The 18,229-nt window shown below is 41.9% G+C and overlaps 1 protein-coding gene across 1 annotated transcript in view; it reads right to left on the minus strand.

Annotated features, from left to right (window-relative positions):
- Nucleotides 1-5,747: 5,747 nt before the first annotated feature.
- Nucleotides 5,748-18,229, minus strand: part of LOC142388701 (uncharacterized) — a 44,113-nt gene continuing 31,631 nt past the window's right edge. Inside the window, exons 7-9 of the mRNA XM_075474247.1 lie at nucleotides 16,254-16,418; nucleotides 13,743-13,943; nucleotides 5,748-7,204 (exon numbers count right to left, since the gene is read on the minus strand). Of these exons, the coding sequence (XP_075330362.1) occupies nucleotides 6,779-7,204; nucleotides 13,743-13,943; nucleotides 16,254-16,418 (792 nt within the window). The 3' untranslated portion in view covers nucleotides 5,748-6,778. The remainder of the gene's footprint in view (nucleotides 7,205-13,742; nucleotides 13,944-16,253; nucleotides 16,419-18,229) is intronic.

Below are 18,229 nucleotides of genomic sequence, written 5' to 3' on the forward strand. Positions count from 1 at the left end.
CTCACTTTTTAATATACAAGGTGTACAATGAATTTGTCAAATCTACTTTCTATTAGCTGTTTAAATATTCACGTAGGGAGAGCGGATCAAATTGGTGTGAGATATAGGCTACATTGTGATCTTAATTATAAGGATCTTGACTGTAACAAAGAAGGTAAGACTTTACGAGAACAGTTTGTACCGGGGACACGGTGTTCACTCACAACTAAACTCTCACGGCTTTACAGCCCAAAGCCCTGCAGTTACTTAAAATGGACAGCAGATGAGAGTAGAGGCACACCAGTCTGAAAAGTGGCGATCCAAGTGAAGCAACGGGAACTGTGAAGTAATGACTTCGTTCTGTCAGGACTCATAAGGTGACCTTTAATCGAATCAACCTTCTGCTGCAGGGTCATTAACTTCACTGATTTACTCAATTTTTTGTCATTAACAAGAGAAAGATGCGTCCTCTGTCACAAACAATGTCTTTGCTGGTTTACCTGTGGGTAACTATCTTGTTCAGGGGCACCAAAACCCAAGTCAAACCACCAGTTGTCTGGCATTGGTTGATTTCATTACATTTATTTTCAGGGCATTATTAATGATACATTAGTATCATAGTGGTGGACAGGAGAAGGAGTACAGGGACCTTGTGGAGTCCTTGGCTGTCTGGACCAAAAATAACTGTTTGCTCCTGAACTCTACCAAGACCGAAGAGCTGGGGGTGGACTTCAGGAGATCTAAAACTGTATACCAGTCAGTCTGCATTGATGGATTGGAGATAGAGACTGTTCAGACCTGCAAATACCTGGGGTTGGTGCTGGATAATAAACTGCAGTGGTCTGCCAACATAGACGCAGTGTACAGGAGGGGCCGGAGCCGTCTCTTCTTCCTGAGAGGGCTCAGGTCCTTCAATGTCTGCAGTGATATGATATCTATGTTTTATCACATTATCATTGAGTGTGCACTGTTCAATGCTGCTCTCTACTGGGGGAGTTGCACTACAGACAAAAACTGTAGGCGCCTGGACAAACTGGTAAAAATGACTGGTTCTGTTATAGGCAGAAGGCTACAGTGCTGTCAGTGGAGCAACGGATGAGGAGGAAATTATATTCTGTTTTGGAGAACAGTAAACATCCTCTCCACAGCATCCTGGCAGGACTCATCTCGCTGCGCTGCAGGACTGAGAGGTTCAGGAGGTCCTTTGTCCCCACAGCCAAGGCAAGGCAAGGCCATTTTATTTGTAGAAATTTGTTAATTTGTTAAAATTTACATGATGAATAATTTTATGGTCGTCTTTCTTATTTTCAGTTGTATTGGGGGGGAAAGTGTTTGATCCCCTCAAATGTGAAAAAATCTGGGTGTTATATGTATTCACAGCAATATGAGATGTGACACCGCCGCACAAATATAATGAAGTCACAAATGTAGAGGTCAGTCAGAGCCCAAGAGCATATTATTTCCTCTGGACCCACCAATACTAACACTTTGATCTCTCCATGCTTGGTTGATTGCTTCTGTAGCTATTGTAAGTAATAGTTGTACAGTCTACTCTCATAACGTGTCGGAGGTCCCATATGACAAAGAGGTCCCCCCCACACAGACAGACAGACATTTACCTGCCCCGCTTTCACTGAGAGACCACATGAAGTGGCAAACTGAAGTCTCATTGTCCTTGTCATTAACCAACACCTCCAACCAGCACCTCCGGTCCTGCACTTACGCGGTTACCAAGACAACAAGAATACTGAGCATTCTTTCTCCGGTTGCCCGGGTGACACTAATTATAGGGTGTGGGAGGGCTCGTGGGACGGCAGAATTCCAAAATGACCATAACGACACATGAGAGAGGCGTTCAGGGACGCCCAGTGACGAACAAGGGCTTAGTTACACACACACGCCACTCCCCAGAGCGTGTGTGTTTACAAGCAACGAGCACAGATTCCCGCGGGACACGTGTGCATGCCTGCCCTACTATGATAATTAGTGTGGGGATATCACAATCCCTTTGTGTGTGCGAAGCATGCGTGTTTGTACATATGAATGTTGGCGTGCGTTGGTGCGTTGGCATTTGTTGAGGGTGATTATATTTGAATGTTTCAGAGCGATCAAATCATTTTTCGTGTCAAATTAATGGGGTTGTTATATGCCCTGTGCCTATTATGCGTGTATCAAGATGCAGAAGGAGTTTCAAGGAGTTGTATCTATTTAAAGCAGATCTAACACACACATGCTCCCTCACTGTTCTTCTCACACACACACACAGACACACACACACACACACACAGAAGTACACGGAGTTAAGGGCTACGAGGCAAGGGCACGAGCAAAGGAAAAAGTCCCAGTAAAAGAGCAGAGAGGGGCATGTAAAGGAGGGAGCTGGCAGGATGAAAAATAAAGTGAAAGCACACACGAGGAGGAGAGGCTAAAAAGGGAATTGCTTTTTAGCAACAGGGTCAAAGAGGTTGAATACCAAAAGAAGGGCGAATTGATTAAAAGAATATTGACGCAGAGGCAGATTAATGTGTGTGCCGGAGGTGCAGAGGGAGAGACAGCGAACAGTCGGCGTTTGTGGTTTGAGGAAGAGCGGAGCGAGTGTTGTGGCACAAGGACACCTGACTGGCATAAAACAAAACTGTCTCTTCTTTCTGTCGGCCTCCACATAAGATTAGGAGGCCTGGGTTTGAGGAAGAAGAACGAGGATGAAAGGTCAAAGGTCAGAGTGTGAGCAGCTGCCAAAGGTCAGCCTCTGTTTAAAGAAGACTCCGTATCATGCCAGGTGTTTTTGACTTCTTGAAACACAGATGTGAATAACAATCCTAATGATAACTCCGTTGAGTGTTGAGAAAACTACCGTCAGCGAGCCAGCTTGTATTTGGACTGTGTTAGGAGAAGAGGGCAGAGCTGCCAAAAATACACGTTTTAAAAATTTTTTTTAAAAAACATCCATTTGATCATCGGAGTATTTCAAAAAGGAGAAGCAGCAGACTGGTCAGACAGAGTGGATCCAGTTAATGACATCAAAATGGTTTGTGGGAAAATCTATTGTTCTAGTAATTCAAGATAATAAGTGGCCAGAGGTGTACTGAAGCCAGGGTCTGGCTGACATTGGTGGTAAAGCTCTTCAGAGGAATTCCATTTGGTTTCACTTTCGACAGCAAGCAGCAGCATCCATCCTTTATAGCCAGTTTGTGCTCTGCCAACGAGATTATCCCAATACTTTGAAAACAAGTGGAGGTGTTGAGCATGCAAAAGGAAGAACCCATTTCATTTTGGGGTGAATCCAGATCCCCTTTTTATAGTAGATAGCAAATTGGCTTCGCTGGTCTGACTTTACTTTAGTCAAACTGACCACAATCAGAGCACTTTATCTCTCCAGAAAACCGCACAAGCTCCTCTAAGAGCTTCTAATAGTCCAATAGCATCATGACAACATTTTGTTTTAAATTAGGAACTTTCTGATTGGAAATCACTTTTATCTGCTAGCAAAAAAAAAAAGCCTAAAGCCTGCTGTGTGGTGGGATAGACTACCAACAGGGTACAGAGCCCAGCATTATTCTTCTTTAAACTACTTCCCAAACTTAGCTTTTAAGGGTGAAGTGGGTAAACACAGAAAACCACTGGGAGTCACACACACAACAGCAGCTGAATTCAAAGCCAGAACAAGCTGAGTCAAGACTGAAAAAGAAACCTGACTTGGAACCATTAAAAACTTTATCTGGGGTAAACAAACTTTAATGGAGTGAGACAGCAGACAAAATTAAGGTACAACTCTTTCTACAACAAAATGATTGCTTATATGAGGGGTTTCTAAACATGTGTACGGCCACCAAATCCAGTCTTTATCAGCCTGCCATAAGCAGTGTGGTTATCTTGAGTGCACTGGTACTCTAAACTGAGCCGTGCAGACTTCTACAATAGGAGGGACAGCATACAACTAACCTACAGGTTGTGGTAGTTTCTGGTAAGAGACTAATCTCCAAGAGAGTCTGGATTCTTCTTTCTTTTGTTTTTTTTCGTCTGGACAGCAGAAGTGATCTTTAAACAACGTGAGTGCAAGTGAGCCACAAGAAGCTGTGAAGATTTGTAAAATGGATCACTCGCATCTCTCTTTATCCGAGGACGGGCGCCGCTGGAACTGCTGCTCAGAGCTGAGATTATCATGGTCGCTCGTACAGCTCCGAGCTCAGCCTGTTCACCCAAGTGCCTTGTTTCCATCTCTGCTGGGCTCAAGAACTGATAAATAACAGCAGATTTTACCTGGGACTGAGAGATGATTCTACCATTTCCACTTAAAGACAAAAGCCAGATGCACGTGGGTGGCAGAAAGGTTTATTTAATCAAAATCTTTTAGACATTGTGCAATTTATGTGGATAAATCAGACTTTTATTTTTAGCAATGGCATTAATATGTTTGCAAGTTACAAAAAGAAAATAGCTTTCCTGCACTTAGCTAACACTAGCTTTATAGCAGCTAACTGTCCACTGTACAGGTTATGCATTGATCCACTGTAGATAAAGACGAGGTTGCAGCTCTGATTCTCTCTTTTGTTGTAACTGATGAACCTTTTGGTGTCCAGTTTGAAGTCAAGCCGTTTAAATATAATTATTTATCTTTTTTATATATATATATATACATCTGCAGCGTTCTTTGTACTGAACTCACAAAGATGATCTCCTCTGCCACTTTTTTTTTTCCATTTGGCAGTTTTTGTTCCATTCCGGGTCCGTGAACTAGGACCGCCAAGTAAAACAGAGTTGATTTTCATTAATAAATACCTCAGTTTTACATCAAATAAGATTGCTCTGTTCTAATTAGATATGATGATGAAACAGTACTTTTATCATCATATCTATTTAATTGTGGTGACATCAATGTTTTTGAATGTAAATGATTAATTAGAGAAATGTTTGCACCTGTTCATGGCTGGAATTCGGAGTGAAACTCAGGTCTGAGCATGTGTGAAAACAACTAAAGGAATGCACATTTTGGCCTTTGTGAAGACACAGTATTTCTAATGAAATGACATAGTTTTATGCATCTGACCCCAACTTCTCTGAGGGAGTTACAGCCGTTTTGTTAGCATTTTGGCCCTTTGTTGCATATTGTTGAGTCTTAACAGTTTTAAGGAACTGCCCACCTCCCACCAGTAAAAAAAACAGCAACACATCAGACGGAGACCTGCGCTGAGTGTGAGGATGAGGCTTTGCAACACTGAACCAGTGCAGTATTCTGAGATTTGGCCCTTGACAAAAAAAACGGCGCAGGGCTGCAAGTTATTTTCAAACTGAGCGAGAATGTGAGTCCAAACCATAAGTGCTCACTAGAAACGTATGGGGAGATGCAATTTAATACTCGATGTGAAGTGACGCATTTACCCAAGAGCTGATCACCTGAGATTCGATCATCCAGACACACGTCAGTGCCAGGTATGTGCAGGACTATGTCAAGAATACTCAACTGTCAAGCTAAACCTTGAATCCAACTTGGATTAAAAGTTCTCAGGATAATGGAAACTAAAACACCCACAGTTCCATGACATCTGAGCAAACATTCATCTGCTGATGAAGACCATGTGACATAATCAAAAACAAGTGAGTAAGCAGACCTAGAAGATTGCTTTATCAGCTGTTGACTGTTGATTTCAAGGGCAGGAATGAGCAGTCAAGCTTCTATTACTCATTTTTCTTCATTTATCACATTAAAAAACACATTAAAAAAGCGAGTTATTGTGGTGTTAGGATAGAAATAACCCCTCCCTGTAAACACACAGTACTTTTGCCAACAAGTCATGAATATGAATCTGTGTTATTTTTCATTAAAACAAAGTCTATATACTCAAAATTCATTGGAACATCTACAGACCGTTGCACGTGGAATACTTCATTTGACATTTGCCTCAATTTCAGAGGAAATTAAATCATTCACTGTTTTTTTCACGTTTCATAGGAAATATTTTTATCTAATCCAATAGGAAAACATAAAGGTAAAAAATAAACCAAAGTAGGCTACCTTTAATGGCGCATACAGTAATGTCTGTTGCTCTCTACGTGAGAACATCCTCTGCCCACAGACCAAAGGCTTCAGCAGATAAACCATGTGCGTGTGTGTTTTGGCAAACAGGAAATGTTGCCAGGATAAAATAATGTTTTCTCACCTTTCATGTGTGAGTGCAGTGCATGTGTGTATTGTCTCACAGCTGGACTGGAAGAGAGGGAAGCGGGGAAGTCGAATCATGTGTGCCTGTATGCGTGTGTGCCAGTAAGCAGGGAAATGAGTTCCATGCCTCACACACTTTAGGCTTTACTCCTATCGTGCCAATTCATCCCAAATGTGGACGGAGAGGAAGAGAGGAGGAGGAGGAGGGGGATGGAAAGACCTTCCACACAGTGGATGATGTCAGTAACACACAAAGCCTGTGGGGAGATGGCTGGGTAACGGTACCTGCTGTCATGCTCCTTCAGTCCTGACAGGCTGCGTGTCTGCATGTTTCTTTGTGTAGCAGTGAGTGTCTGTTAGTGCCGCAGAGACTGAGTTTGAAAGTCGACCGTGCATGTCTGAGTTTGCCGCAGTTCAAAAAGGACTCAGAAGTTGTGTCTTGTGTTGTGTTTAATTGTGCACGTAAGTGTAGGTAACCTTATGATGAGGGGATTAAAGGGCCATTCGACTTTAAGGGAGCAAAAAATACAATCAGAGTAACTTTTTTTTGTGAACAGGTGCAGTAAATGTTTAATCCACAAGAAGTACTTCATTCGGATTGCTTTTTATAGTGTCTCTTTTCACCCCATCACTTCACTCTTATTTCAAAATCTTGGGTTTGACTTCACTCACTGTGCTGCTTGCTTTAAGTCTGGGCAGTGTCCCCTCCCTTCTTTTCCCTCCATCTATAGCTCCAACACTACTCCAGGACTCCAAACTCCCCCCTGCTCCTCCTCCTTCTGTGTCCTGGCTTCTGACTTTGTCTGTGGAGGCATGAGAGGGGCGGAGTGTGTTTGGGGAGGTTGAAGAGCGACTCAGAGGTACTCTAACCTGACTATGGAGATGAAAAGTCTTGTTCCCTGGGGGTATTTGTCTCTCCATGGGGTCTGGAGGAGGTCTGGAGGAGCCCCAGTGAGATGCTACAGATAATCGTCCAAAGAGCTCCTGTTGAGCTCGAGACAAAGCAGCAGTCAGCTCCTCCCTCTCCTCACACTCCCTCCTCACCGTCTCCTGGAGTGATGTCACCTGGAAAGTCGCGAGGCAGAGAGAGCTTAAACAAAAGTATAATCTAAACTGTTTGAACGGGCAACAATGAACATAATTCAGTCCCGATTCAGAGTGCACAAGAGTAAGGATGTAATACAAAAAGTATGCTGCAGAAATCATATTTAGTTTACACCACACACGTCTTTTTGTTGTTACCTTGTGCAATCTAATCTTTATCAGTGATTAAAAAAATAACAACAAAAAGATAACTATTTCAGATGTACCAGTTTAACGAAAATTGTTAATCATTCTCAAAATCTGCTTATTTGCTTTTGTTTCCTTCTCAACCCAAATCCGTTTGTTAATTACAGAGCTAATTCTAACTGCCAACACCACTACAGATGATTTATTTATTCAGCATATCTGACTTATTTATCTATCCATCCATTTTCTGGAGCTTCTCCCACCTGCCATCGGGTGAGAGGCAGGGTACACCCTGGAAGGGTCGTCAGTCCATCACAGGGACACACAGAGACAAATGAGACAAACAACCACACACATTTTTAGATTATTTATCATATCCCCACAGGAAGAAGAATGCAAAACTACTATTTTTAATGATTTTAGGGGAAGTTGTGACTGTATCTGGCAAATGTGGGAAAAAACAAGTTACATGAAGCCGGTGCAGTTTTCATGGAAACAAAGTTTCTGGCAAACACGGCCCTCATAAACATCCCAAAGCCAGTTTTCTGGACAACTGGATCATGCATTGTTTACATCTGTGTTTATTACGTTCAGCCAGCTTCCTTTTTGAAACCTTACTGCCATCTGAAAGTTTGTGATGTTTGTATGAAACGCTGAAACGCAACAATCCTGTTTTAAAGCTGAATAAATTAATAAAAAAACACATAGTACTCATAGACTCATAAACTCATAGTCACAATTCAACATATTGTAGTGCCAAAAATGATTTAAAAAAAATGCATGATCACAGTCGCAGGTTGTTATGCTGCTGCAATCTGTTTTGCAGGTGGACAGAGGATCCTGACTCGTGGTAGTGACATGTGGCTGACCTGGCTGAGAGCCATTCTGCAATGGTCCCATTTGAGAGAGGCCCTGTCATGGAATCCACTTTTTTCTTTTTAACTCTGTGAGTATACACAGATGAGGTGAGTAAACAGGAGACAGATTAAATGGGAGCTAACTCATGAAAATGTTGCTTTAAAGACTCGGCCAAAAAAACCTCCCGTAGCTCGTCTTTCAAGTCTTGCAGTAGAGGTCAAAGTGAGGGGGAAGTTGCTGTGCTTAGAGAGATAATGGAGACTTAAGAAGTAAAAGAGGAGTGGAGTGAAAGAAACTGCAGTAACTTGCCACTTCAATCTGAAAATCAATTTTGCTGCAGTGTAAAAAAAAAAAGAAAAAAGGTGACCTTTCTGAACAACTCGATGACACAAAGAGAGTGGCACAGAGACTCGGTCAACTAGACCCGACGGGCAAGCTACCCTAACATAGTCACAGAGATGCAGTATTATTAGTACATAGCACACACTGTTCTGTATCATGTAAGGATTAAAAGAGAAAAACTGCACTAATCCACTCTGATACACACACAAACATAAACATTTTCAATTAATTGTGTGCTGGTAGAATCTATCATACGCCTGAAAGCAACATGGGATAAAACACACTGTTTACATCCTCAAGCCTACTGACAAATAAAGCTGGTTTGATTAAGTCAGGTCTGATTAGAACAAACTGTGGTCAGCCACACACACAAAAAAAAGGATGCAACAGGAAAGCTGCTCACTTTACAACCCTGGACAGAATTAAAAACAACAAAAAAAGCTCGCCTTTCACGGCCCTTCATGGTTTCATCATGATTTCATCGTTATTTCCCATCAATATGGCACATGGTTATAAATACTGTTCACTGGCTCATTTAATTACAAACATGTGCCAATTGTAGGTTTACATCATCATAACCATCTGCCATTTGATAACAGACACGTGTTGTTTGCATGCCACAATACTAGTGAAAAACCTAAATACTGAAGTTTAACAGATATGGAAGATTCAAGCAGATGTCTGTTGGCAGTCTGTGTGGGCTCTTAATGCAATTCACACCACACTAATTGTAAATCTCGACTCTCACATATGGTACGAGCGCTTTTAAAACAACAAAGAGTGTGGCAATGGGAGGGATTAGCAGGCGGTATGGCTTCCATTTTAGGCCACAAGTGATAATTACAGAATTTTGCTGAATATAATTACAGTAGCTTAAGAGAAAGGTTCCTAAAATCAGTGAATGTTATACAGTGATATAAGTCTAATCTTTACTAAGTTTAGCCACCAGAAGCTGATGGTCCTAAATTATATTTGAATGTCAGAGTGACACACAGCTAACGGCACGACCGTCTACGGTAACAGACATCAAAGCTTCCTAGTCGCTGCCTCGTTGCCAGAAATACACCTCCCCAGAAGTGTAACTACGAGTTGCAATCAAGGAACATGAATGAGTTCCCTAAGCAACAGTTTTTAAGGGGGAAAACATGAACAATATCATTTAACATCCATGAATAGAAAGACTGAAAAACTCCGTCTGCCCTGTGGACTACAAATGTGTGCATACTCTTTTCTCAATCATGTTTTTTATACTACTTTTCTCTGGACGCGTCCATAACTTTCTGCATATATGGAAATGTTAGTGGGTGCGTTTGTGCTGCAATATCCATGTTCCATATGCAGTGTATCCACACCTCGTGCCCTCGTGGTTTGTGACAGTTTGCATACATTTTAGGCCGCCTCCTTTAATTGTGTGTATGAAAGGCTTGGCATTTTCCTTCCTGCGAGTTAATATGCAGGCATGTGTTAGATCGCGTAAGTGTGCATGTATGTCAGCGTGTGTGTGTGATGTCGTGCATGTCAGCCATCATAAGGGGCCCATAGAGCGAGCAGGATTAGAAGGCAAGTCACACGCAACCTCACAGAGCCACTGCTTTTAATCTAACACTATAAACTCCATTCCACTGGCAGCACACACACACACACACACACACACACACCCACACACACACACATAAAATACAGTCTAAAAGTTTGCAATGACAGGGCCATGCACACACCCACATATAGATCTTTACCCTTGAGTGTGTTGAGTAATTTCAGTTTTTCTGTGGGAAGGAAAAAAAAAAAAGCCACACAAAGAGGGAGTAACGGGGAATGAAAGCACTGGGAGGGGGCAGAGATTGACGGAGACAGACAACATTAAGACAAACAGATAGCGTTTGGGTGGGGGCAGAGAGGACACAAAAAAAGAACAAAGCCAAGAAATGAGAAAGGACAGACATTTAGACTGAGTGTGGCACCATTTGGACGTACGGCCCTTTGCAACACACTTATTCCCAATAATAAAGTCCAGGATATTATTCCAGGATATGTGAACACAGTCACATACATAATGAAACGTTTTACCAACATTAAAAATGATTCACCAAACAGGGATTTGTTTCTTCTTCTTGACACAAATCATGGCTACTCTGGTGAATGAAGAAGAGTGTATTTGACCTAATTTTTATTGATTAGTCTTCAAAAGAATATTACATTGCAAAAGGCTGATCATCCCTTTGTTGTCTGGAGAAACTGGTGGGTGAAAGGTCACTGATATGCGCTCTAAAACTACTCAGACGTCCGAGTGATATCACAAGGTCATGATCAAAGCCCAGTTATCTCAAACCAGCACACACAAACATGAATCGATCAATAGAACTTTTCGAAAAGAAAAATGACGATAAAAGCCTGGGTTTAAATTCGATATAAATCAGGGAGAGGTCATTGGAGACACAGCTGAAGAACAGAAAAGTAGGAAAGAAAGAAAGAAAGACAGAAAGATGGATTGTCCTAAGTGATATATTTAAACTACTGCCACAGCATGGGGAAAAAAGGCCTGTTCAAAAGAGCTGAGAAAGAACAGAAAGGTGGGGGGAAGGAGATGCTGTGCTTTAGGTCCACGGCTGACATAAAAGAGCATGTCAGCTGTGAAATTGGCATCAGGGCACCTTGAACTGGTTGAACCTATCTGGACAGGCACTGAAAGGGAAGTAGTTAAAGAGGCGGATGGAGGACAGAGAGAGAGAGGGCTGTCAGAGGGCTGTCAGAACACAGCGCTCCAGAGCTCAGCTGGATGAATGAGAGAGATGAGAGAGGAGGGGGTGGGGGGGTGAAGTGGTGGGGATGACAAGAGCTGATGAACAAACGATGACAAGAAGATAGGATGCAATAATTTGGCTTCACGACCTTTGCCGACAAGGATCGGATGATGACGCTTCTGTGATTCTGACTTAAAATGAAACTAAAAATGTAAAGGAGCAGTGAAAAGAAATCAATGAGAGTAATAGTGTAATTACACTGGTGCTTTTGGGAACCATCCACAAAACAAATAAGAAGTGCAAGATAAATTATTCTGAGGCATCCTTTATCCCTCATGTATAATTCCACTTAGTTTTGGGTTTTGAATTTCTGGGAGCAGTTTTGCAAATGAACATGGTGTTGGGCTGACAGATTTACATAACTTACATGTCATGCACCGTCCTGCTCAGCCAGACTTTGTTTCTAATAAAGACTTTCTTTTTTTTTCTTTTTGTAGCATAACGAAAAAATGAATAAGATAGAATTTTCCACAGATGTAGAGTCAAAAATAGCAAATAGGCTCAATTAACCAGTGGTGCTTTAAAAACGAACAAACAAAAACAAAAAAGCGAGGAAAACAACCAAATACATGCCATTGTTGCTTCAGATCTGCTATATATTAACACATTATCTGTTCAGTAAACTGGATTAATAATAGGTGCATTTGTTTTCAACTTCAGCCGTCTGTTTCTGACTTTTTTGTGAACCTGGACGGCCGATTATTACTTCGAGCTTTGGGTATAAAACCAATGCAATCAAGTGAAAAGACAGACAAGGTAGACCTCCCAGAAAAGCTGAATAAGCAACACTCTCAGAGAGATAGCTTTTTTTTAGATTATTACTGGAAGATGATCAGACAAAAAAAGGGTGAAAATATGACCTACGAGGGTGTTACTTCTCACAGTTATAAATTCTTGACCTAAACACTGTTTACCCCTTTCCTGCTGGGTGTGAAAAGTTTAGTGTCTGGTTCCCGTATGGATAAGAAATGAGCTGCCAAAGGGGAGAATCGAATGGATTATATCCCCTTTGACAGAGATAAACAAAGGATATGGCAGATTGAAAGTTCTAAAAAACAAAAGCGTTTCGTGTGTCATGCGAGCCAGTGAAGCTTAAAGCTATTACGGCAAATTGTGTCATCACAGAGGTGGTTCCCAGCTGGTGGAGCTGGAGGCGAGTGACAGCAGCGACAGGCCTGGTCTAATTGAATTGAGAAATACTTTATTAATCCCATCCATCCATCCATCCATCCATCCATTTTCTATACCCGCTGAATCCGTCGGTAAGGTCGCGGGGGGCCTGGAGCCTATCCCAGTGGTCTTTATTAATCCAAAGGGGAAATTAAATTGTGTATAATTTAGCAAAAGATGTGAGTTGTATTGCTCTTTTAACTCATTAAAAAGTGAGTCACCCCAGACATGGGCATTTCTTGTCTATCTTTGTAATTTATGTATTTTTGAAAAGTGCAATAAAAATGATTTATTACATATCTGTGCTGTGTTCACGGTATGTTAACTAATTCTGAAAAAAAAGCGGACTCTTTCGTTCAATTTTAATTTCATTTTTAAATTTATTATTATTATTTATTATTTATTATGCAATAGATGAAAGCAAAGGAAGGTCACAAACCTAAAGAGAACCGAGAGCTTTGCTGAAAAAGAAATATGCGCTTTGTTTGTTTGTGTGGGATTGTGTGTGTGTGTGTGCATGAGTGGTCGGACAGCTGAGGTGTGCCGTGACTGCTGCCTCGGACAGAAGTCCGTGTGTCAACACACATAAGGGATAAAAACGCAGTAAACACATCCAGAGTAAATGTCTAGCAAAGTTGCTGTGGCTCACCCGTTTAGGAAGCTGTCCTTCCTGTCCTGTCTTTGTTATCCCTCATTAAATTTGATCCCTCTCTCTTTCTCACTCACTCCATCACACTCAACCATGCATGCATGGAGGCTCTCCCTCATTCCTCCCTCCCCTCAAACTCTTCATACGTACGCTCCATTTTGCTTCCTCTGCGCACTGCTTCCACCGTTTTTTTTCGCGTTTTACTTGACAATTTATTGCAGCTGCATTCGGATGGTGCTGGCCCAGAGATCCATCACCGCACACTCTGCTGCCAAAGCAAATACAAACCCTGTCTATCTCTAGCTCTCGCTTTCTGTCTATTTCAAACTGTTACAATTTGTTCGCCCGCGATCCCACTCACAAAAATACACACACACTAAATATAATCCAGCCTTTTGTGAACGGTGCTGGCACAGAAACACACCAGTGGAATATAATAAGCAGATGCAAATCCCTTTGTTCTCACATGCACTCTCTCTGTCTCTTGGAACTGAACGCCCCACTTTAGAGAAACATCAGCAACATACATGTACAGACGACGACAGACACACACCTCTTCTATTAGTTCAGCATTCTTCTCAGTCACGAGCTCAAGCTCAGCTTTAGCTTGGCTCAGTTCTTGTGCCTTCGATTGGCTTATCTCCTCCTCTCTCCTCCTCTCCTCGTCTCGTGTCCTCCTCTCTTCCTCCCTCTTCCTCATCTCCTGTCGCAGCTCCCCTCGCAGGCCTTGTGCCTCCATCTCTCTCTGCTCCAACTGCAGAGGGAGATATCAGTTTGTAGGTAGGACCAGTTATTTATTGGAAACACAGATCAGGAGAGCCGTACGGCGCTCATCTTTTATTCATGACAGTTTTTCAATGCTTTGTTTTTTTTACACTAACGAATTCAAACTTCTTAGATGGTTTACAGCGAAATTAAGATGGGATTAAGTTTTTGAAAAGTTTTTAAGAGTTTCAGTGTTTTCTGTGACACTGACTAGACTGCACAGGAAGTGGGTAAGAGGGGAATTTTCCAGAGACGTACACAGTAGAAGCTGAATGTGTTAAGGGGAATTTTGCATTTAACGACACTGGAAACTCATTGTCTGTCAAATTAAAGAACTTAAGCTTACTGAAACTTCCTTTTTCTTTACTGTTGGTCATACAGTGAGCAAAATACTGTGGGTGGACATTTATGTCAACAAGTGGGAACACTGTTTGCATGCGTGTGTTGCATGCTGCTCACCTCCACCGTCTGGATTTAAAATTCGACAACGTGATCTGTCACAGCTATCTCGCAAACCACAATATTAATCATTCTGTCTGCATGCGAGTGTGTGCTCCAAGAAGGCTAAAGGCGTGCAAGGTAAATAACCGCACGTACACAAGCGGAACAGAAGACAGCAATGTAGACTGATGAGGCAAGCTCTTGGAGGCAGTTGCAGCAGCTGTTTCTAACTTCAGACTTACTGTAAACAGAAGTTTTTCAGATCTGATGCCTTACACCAAACTGACGTAAAGTAAGCTGTACCACAAAAACAGGCTTTCAGGCTTTTCTAGCATTCAAACCAGGTGACTTCTAGATGAAACAGCTGCTGAATAATTTTTGCTGCTACGTAAAAGAAAAAGAAATTAAAACATCACAGAGAACTGAGGAAGGGTTAGTCGGCTAATGCAGACTCACTCTGGTCATAAGTTTCTGTCCAGCGTAAAGTCGTATGGAGAAGTAATCTCAAAGATGGATGTTTGGGGAAGTGAGAAGGCCAGGAGGAAAAAAATCAGACAGATGGCAAATTACAAGAACCCCAGAATAATAGATACACATGCATACTGTGTCCTATTATCTTAAACTGCAAATGAATATCCCTCCAGTTGTTCTTCCCTACAAAATACAACCTCATTTTCCAAAAGGTTGAGATAGTGTTCAAGTTTGACAAATTTATGAAAAATATTGGCTCAACTTGAATTTGATTAACGGCAACAAAAGGACAGAAAAATAGGTGGCACCAGAAAGACAACTAGAGAAACATGTTGCGACTACTTAGGTTAATTGGCAACAGGTTCGTAACATGATTGATATAAAAAGGAGCCCCCTTGAAGCAAACTCAAGAGAAGTTTGTGAACCTTAAAATGATGTGCTTCTGAGTCGCTATGAAGTACACCAACCTTTGTTCAGCACATTCCCAGGCCTGAAACCACCCTCAAAGAGGACAGAGACTTGTTATCGGGGCTCAGTTAAAAAGCTTGCATGTCTGATGGTATGGGGGCACATTAGCGCCTGTGGAACTGGAAACCTGTACACCTGGAAAGGTACCATCAGTGCTAATAGGGATTTACTGATAGAGCAACATATACAAGACATTTATTGAGTGGAACACATGCACACATCCAGGTGACACCTTTTTCAAGGAACACCATGCATATTTCAGCAAGACAATGGTCAACCACATACTGCATCTGTTCCAAAAGCATGGCTGCCTAGTAGAAGAGTCCGGGTGCTGGATTGGTCTGCTTACATTCCAGACCTTTCTCCAACTGAAAACATCTGCTGCATCATGAAATGAAAAATACAACTAAGAAGGCCGAGGAGTGTTGAGCAGCTGGATTCCAATATCAGAGAAGAATGGGACAATATTCCTTTCTCAAAGCTCCAGCAGCTGGTCTCCTGAGTTCCCAGATGTTTCTGGACTGTTGTTAAAAGAAGACGGGATGCTACACATGGCCCTGCCCCTACTTTTTTGAGACATGTCGAAGGTAATCACATGAGATGAGCTCAAATTTGACGTGAAATGGTAACATGTTTCACTCTCAGCAGATTTTATTTGCTCCATTGTAAATTAAATGTAGGTTCATCAGATTTGAAAATGATTTCATTCTGTTTTCACTCCTGTTTTACACACCATTAAAAAAAAATGATAGGTGACGATGAATGAAAGATGAAAGGAGGATGAGCTACGAAAGCAGGAAAGCACATAAAAGAACATTCAAAGAAGCTTGATATGGTAAATAAAAAGTAGACATAAACTGAATGAAGCGGTCTGAGCTGCGATATGAAGAAATGCGGCACGATAAATTCAAATATGTACCTTTTGCTGAAGCTCTGAGCTTTGTTTTTGGCACTGCAGAAGCAGCATCTGGTTCTTCTCCCTCTCTATCTGTAGGTCCCGGCCTGCCTCCCTGAGAACCTCTTCCCTCTGCTGCCTCAGGTGCCTTACACTTTGGGTTGTGTGTTCTTCAAGGACAGCAGCCAGCTACAAAAGTCAACATTGAAGAGAGCAGTGCAACATAAATCTAACCAGTTTACGTGAGCATGTTTATTTGCGCCCGTAATAATGGCAACGATACTGCAGATGTACAATAGTGCTGCTGCTTAAACAGACAAAGAGGCCCGTCTCCACTCGAGGGTTTAAAAAGGCCGTGAAGTGTTATTTTTTTCATTATGTGAACAGTAAAGACACACAAAACTTTGACTGTGTCACAAAACGCACAAAGGCAACGAAAACTTTTGAAAACTTTAAAACTTTAGCTTTCAGAAATATTAGTTTCTTGCTCTCACAACATATTCTGCCAGCATTACGTGTCACTGATGTTGTTAGGTTAGAAATACTCAGAGCACGCCTTTGTTAGAGAATGTGACCATCCTTGTAAACACACTCTCGTAGTGAAGAAAAAAAGAAAAGAATTGTGGGGTACTTGAATCACCAGTTTTGATCTTCTTTAGGTAGAAAGCTACATGCAATAGTCTTTTGTCAGGCCCCGCCAAGGCCACCGTGTTTTCTTTCTACCAGCACGACAGATCAGATGAATTGGGTGCAAACCATTCAGACTGTGTGTTTATCTGCGTGCGTGCCTGTGCGCACTGGAGCCTCCAAGTGTGAAAAAAAAAAAGAAAAAAGTAGTGGATGTGGGTGTCAAGGGAAGAAAAATTTTGAAAACTGGCGTGTGAAAAAGAGTGTTTATCTGTCCCTGTGCGTGCGTGTGTGTTATGGTTTTGGTCTGAGTGGCTGTATGAGAGACTAAGATTGCGTGTGTTGGATGAAATGAGAAAACACCACTTCCTCTTTGCCGGGTGAATGTACGTGTGAGGAGCATGAATGGCTTTGTGTGTGTGCATCCTTTTGTGCATGAGCGTGTGTATGTACACAGCTGCAGTTTGGATTTGAAAAGTGGAAGAGAGTGACCACTTCCTTTATGTGGGCATAAACTCATGTGAGTTCAGGCAGCTACGATGAGCAATAACCCGCACATCGTGAAGGAGCCATTTGAAAGTAGATCTGTGTCAGTGTCTCCATGAGCTGGTGTTTGTGTGGCATTTTCATATCCAGTTTGGGTCATTTTTAGTGAGCAGAGTAGGCCTTGATGTATTAAATTTTCGACAGAACAGAAAGACGTGCATTAGTCCTGTCTTTTCCCCACTGTCCCCACGTCTTCTTATGCTTTCAGTCTATTTTCCCCTCCGACCTGCTCAGTAAAGTCTTTTACACCCGCAGCTGCTTTAATCTCACAAATCTCCAGTTGTCACTGTGTTGTGACCTTATTAATGGTGTCTGTAATGACTGACTATAGTTGCACAGGTCAGTCTCCATGTCTCCGAGTCTAAATCAGTGTATTTTCAAGTATTTTGTCCAACTACAATCAGCTCTGTTGCCAAACGTTTTGCTGAGTGGATCCTGTTTGATGCCAGCAGAGACACGCTCATTTGGAAGCAAAAGCACAGACCTCCATCGCAAAATGTGTTTTCTATATAAGGGTTGATGTGTGGAAAAAAAAAAAAGTTTCACAACAGAAAGAAACTTACTTCATTCTGTTTTTCTTCTCTGGTGAAACGTCCCCTTTGTTGTGATGTACAGCTAAACCTCAGCATCTCTTCCCACCAGACAGACAGACAGCCAGACAGCCAGACAGTGAAAGACACACTGCAACACTGTTTGCTTAATAAAACACAGACTCTGTGAGTATGTGAGTGCGTAATTGTGTCTGTTCAGTTTATCCAACGTTAAACAGACTGGTGATCTTGGAGCCTCATAATCTCATCCACATTGTGCGTCAGGATTCTCCTCAT

Source organism: Odontesthes bonariensis, chromosome 9 (genome assembly GCF_027942865.1).
Source record: "Odontesthes bonariensis isolate fOdoBon6 chromosome 9, fOdoBon6.hap1, whole genome shotgun sequence".
Classification (NCBI taxonomy): domain Eukaryota; kingdom Metazoa; phylum Chordata; class Actinopteri; order Atheriniformes; family Atherinopsidae; genus Odontesthes; species Odontesthes bonariensis.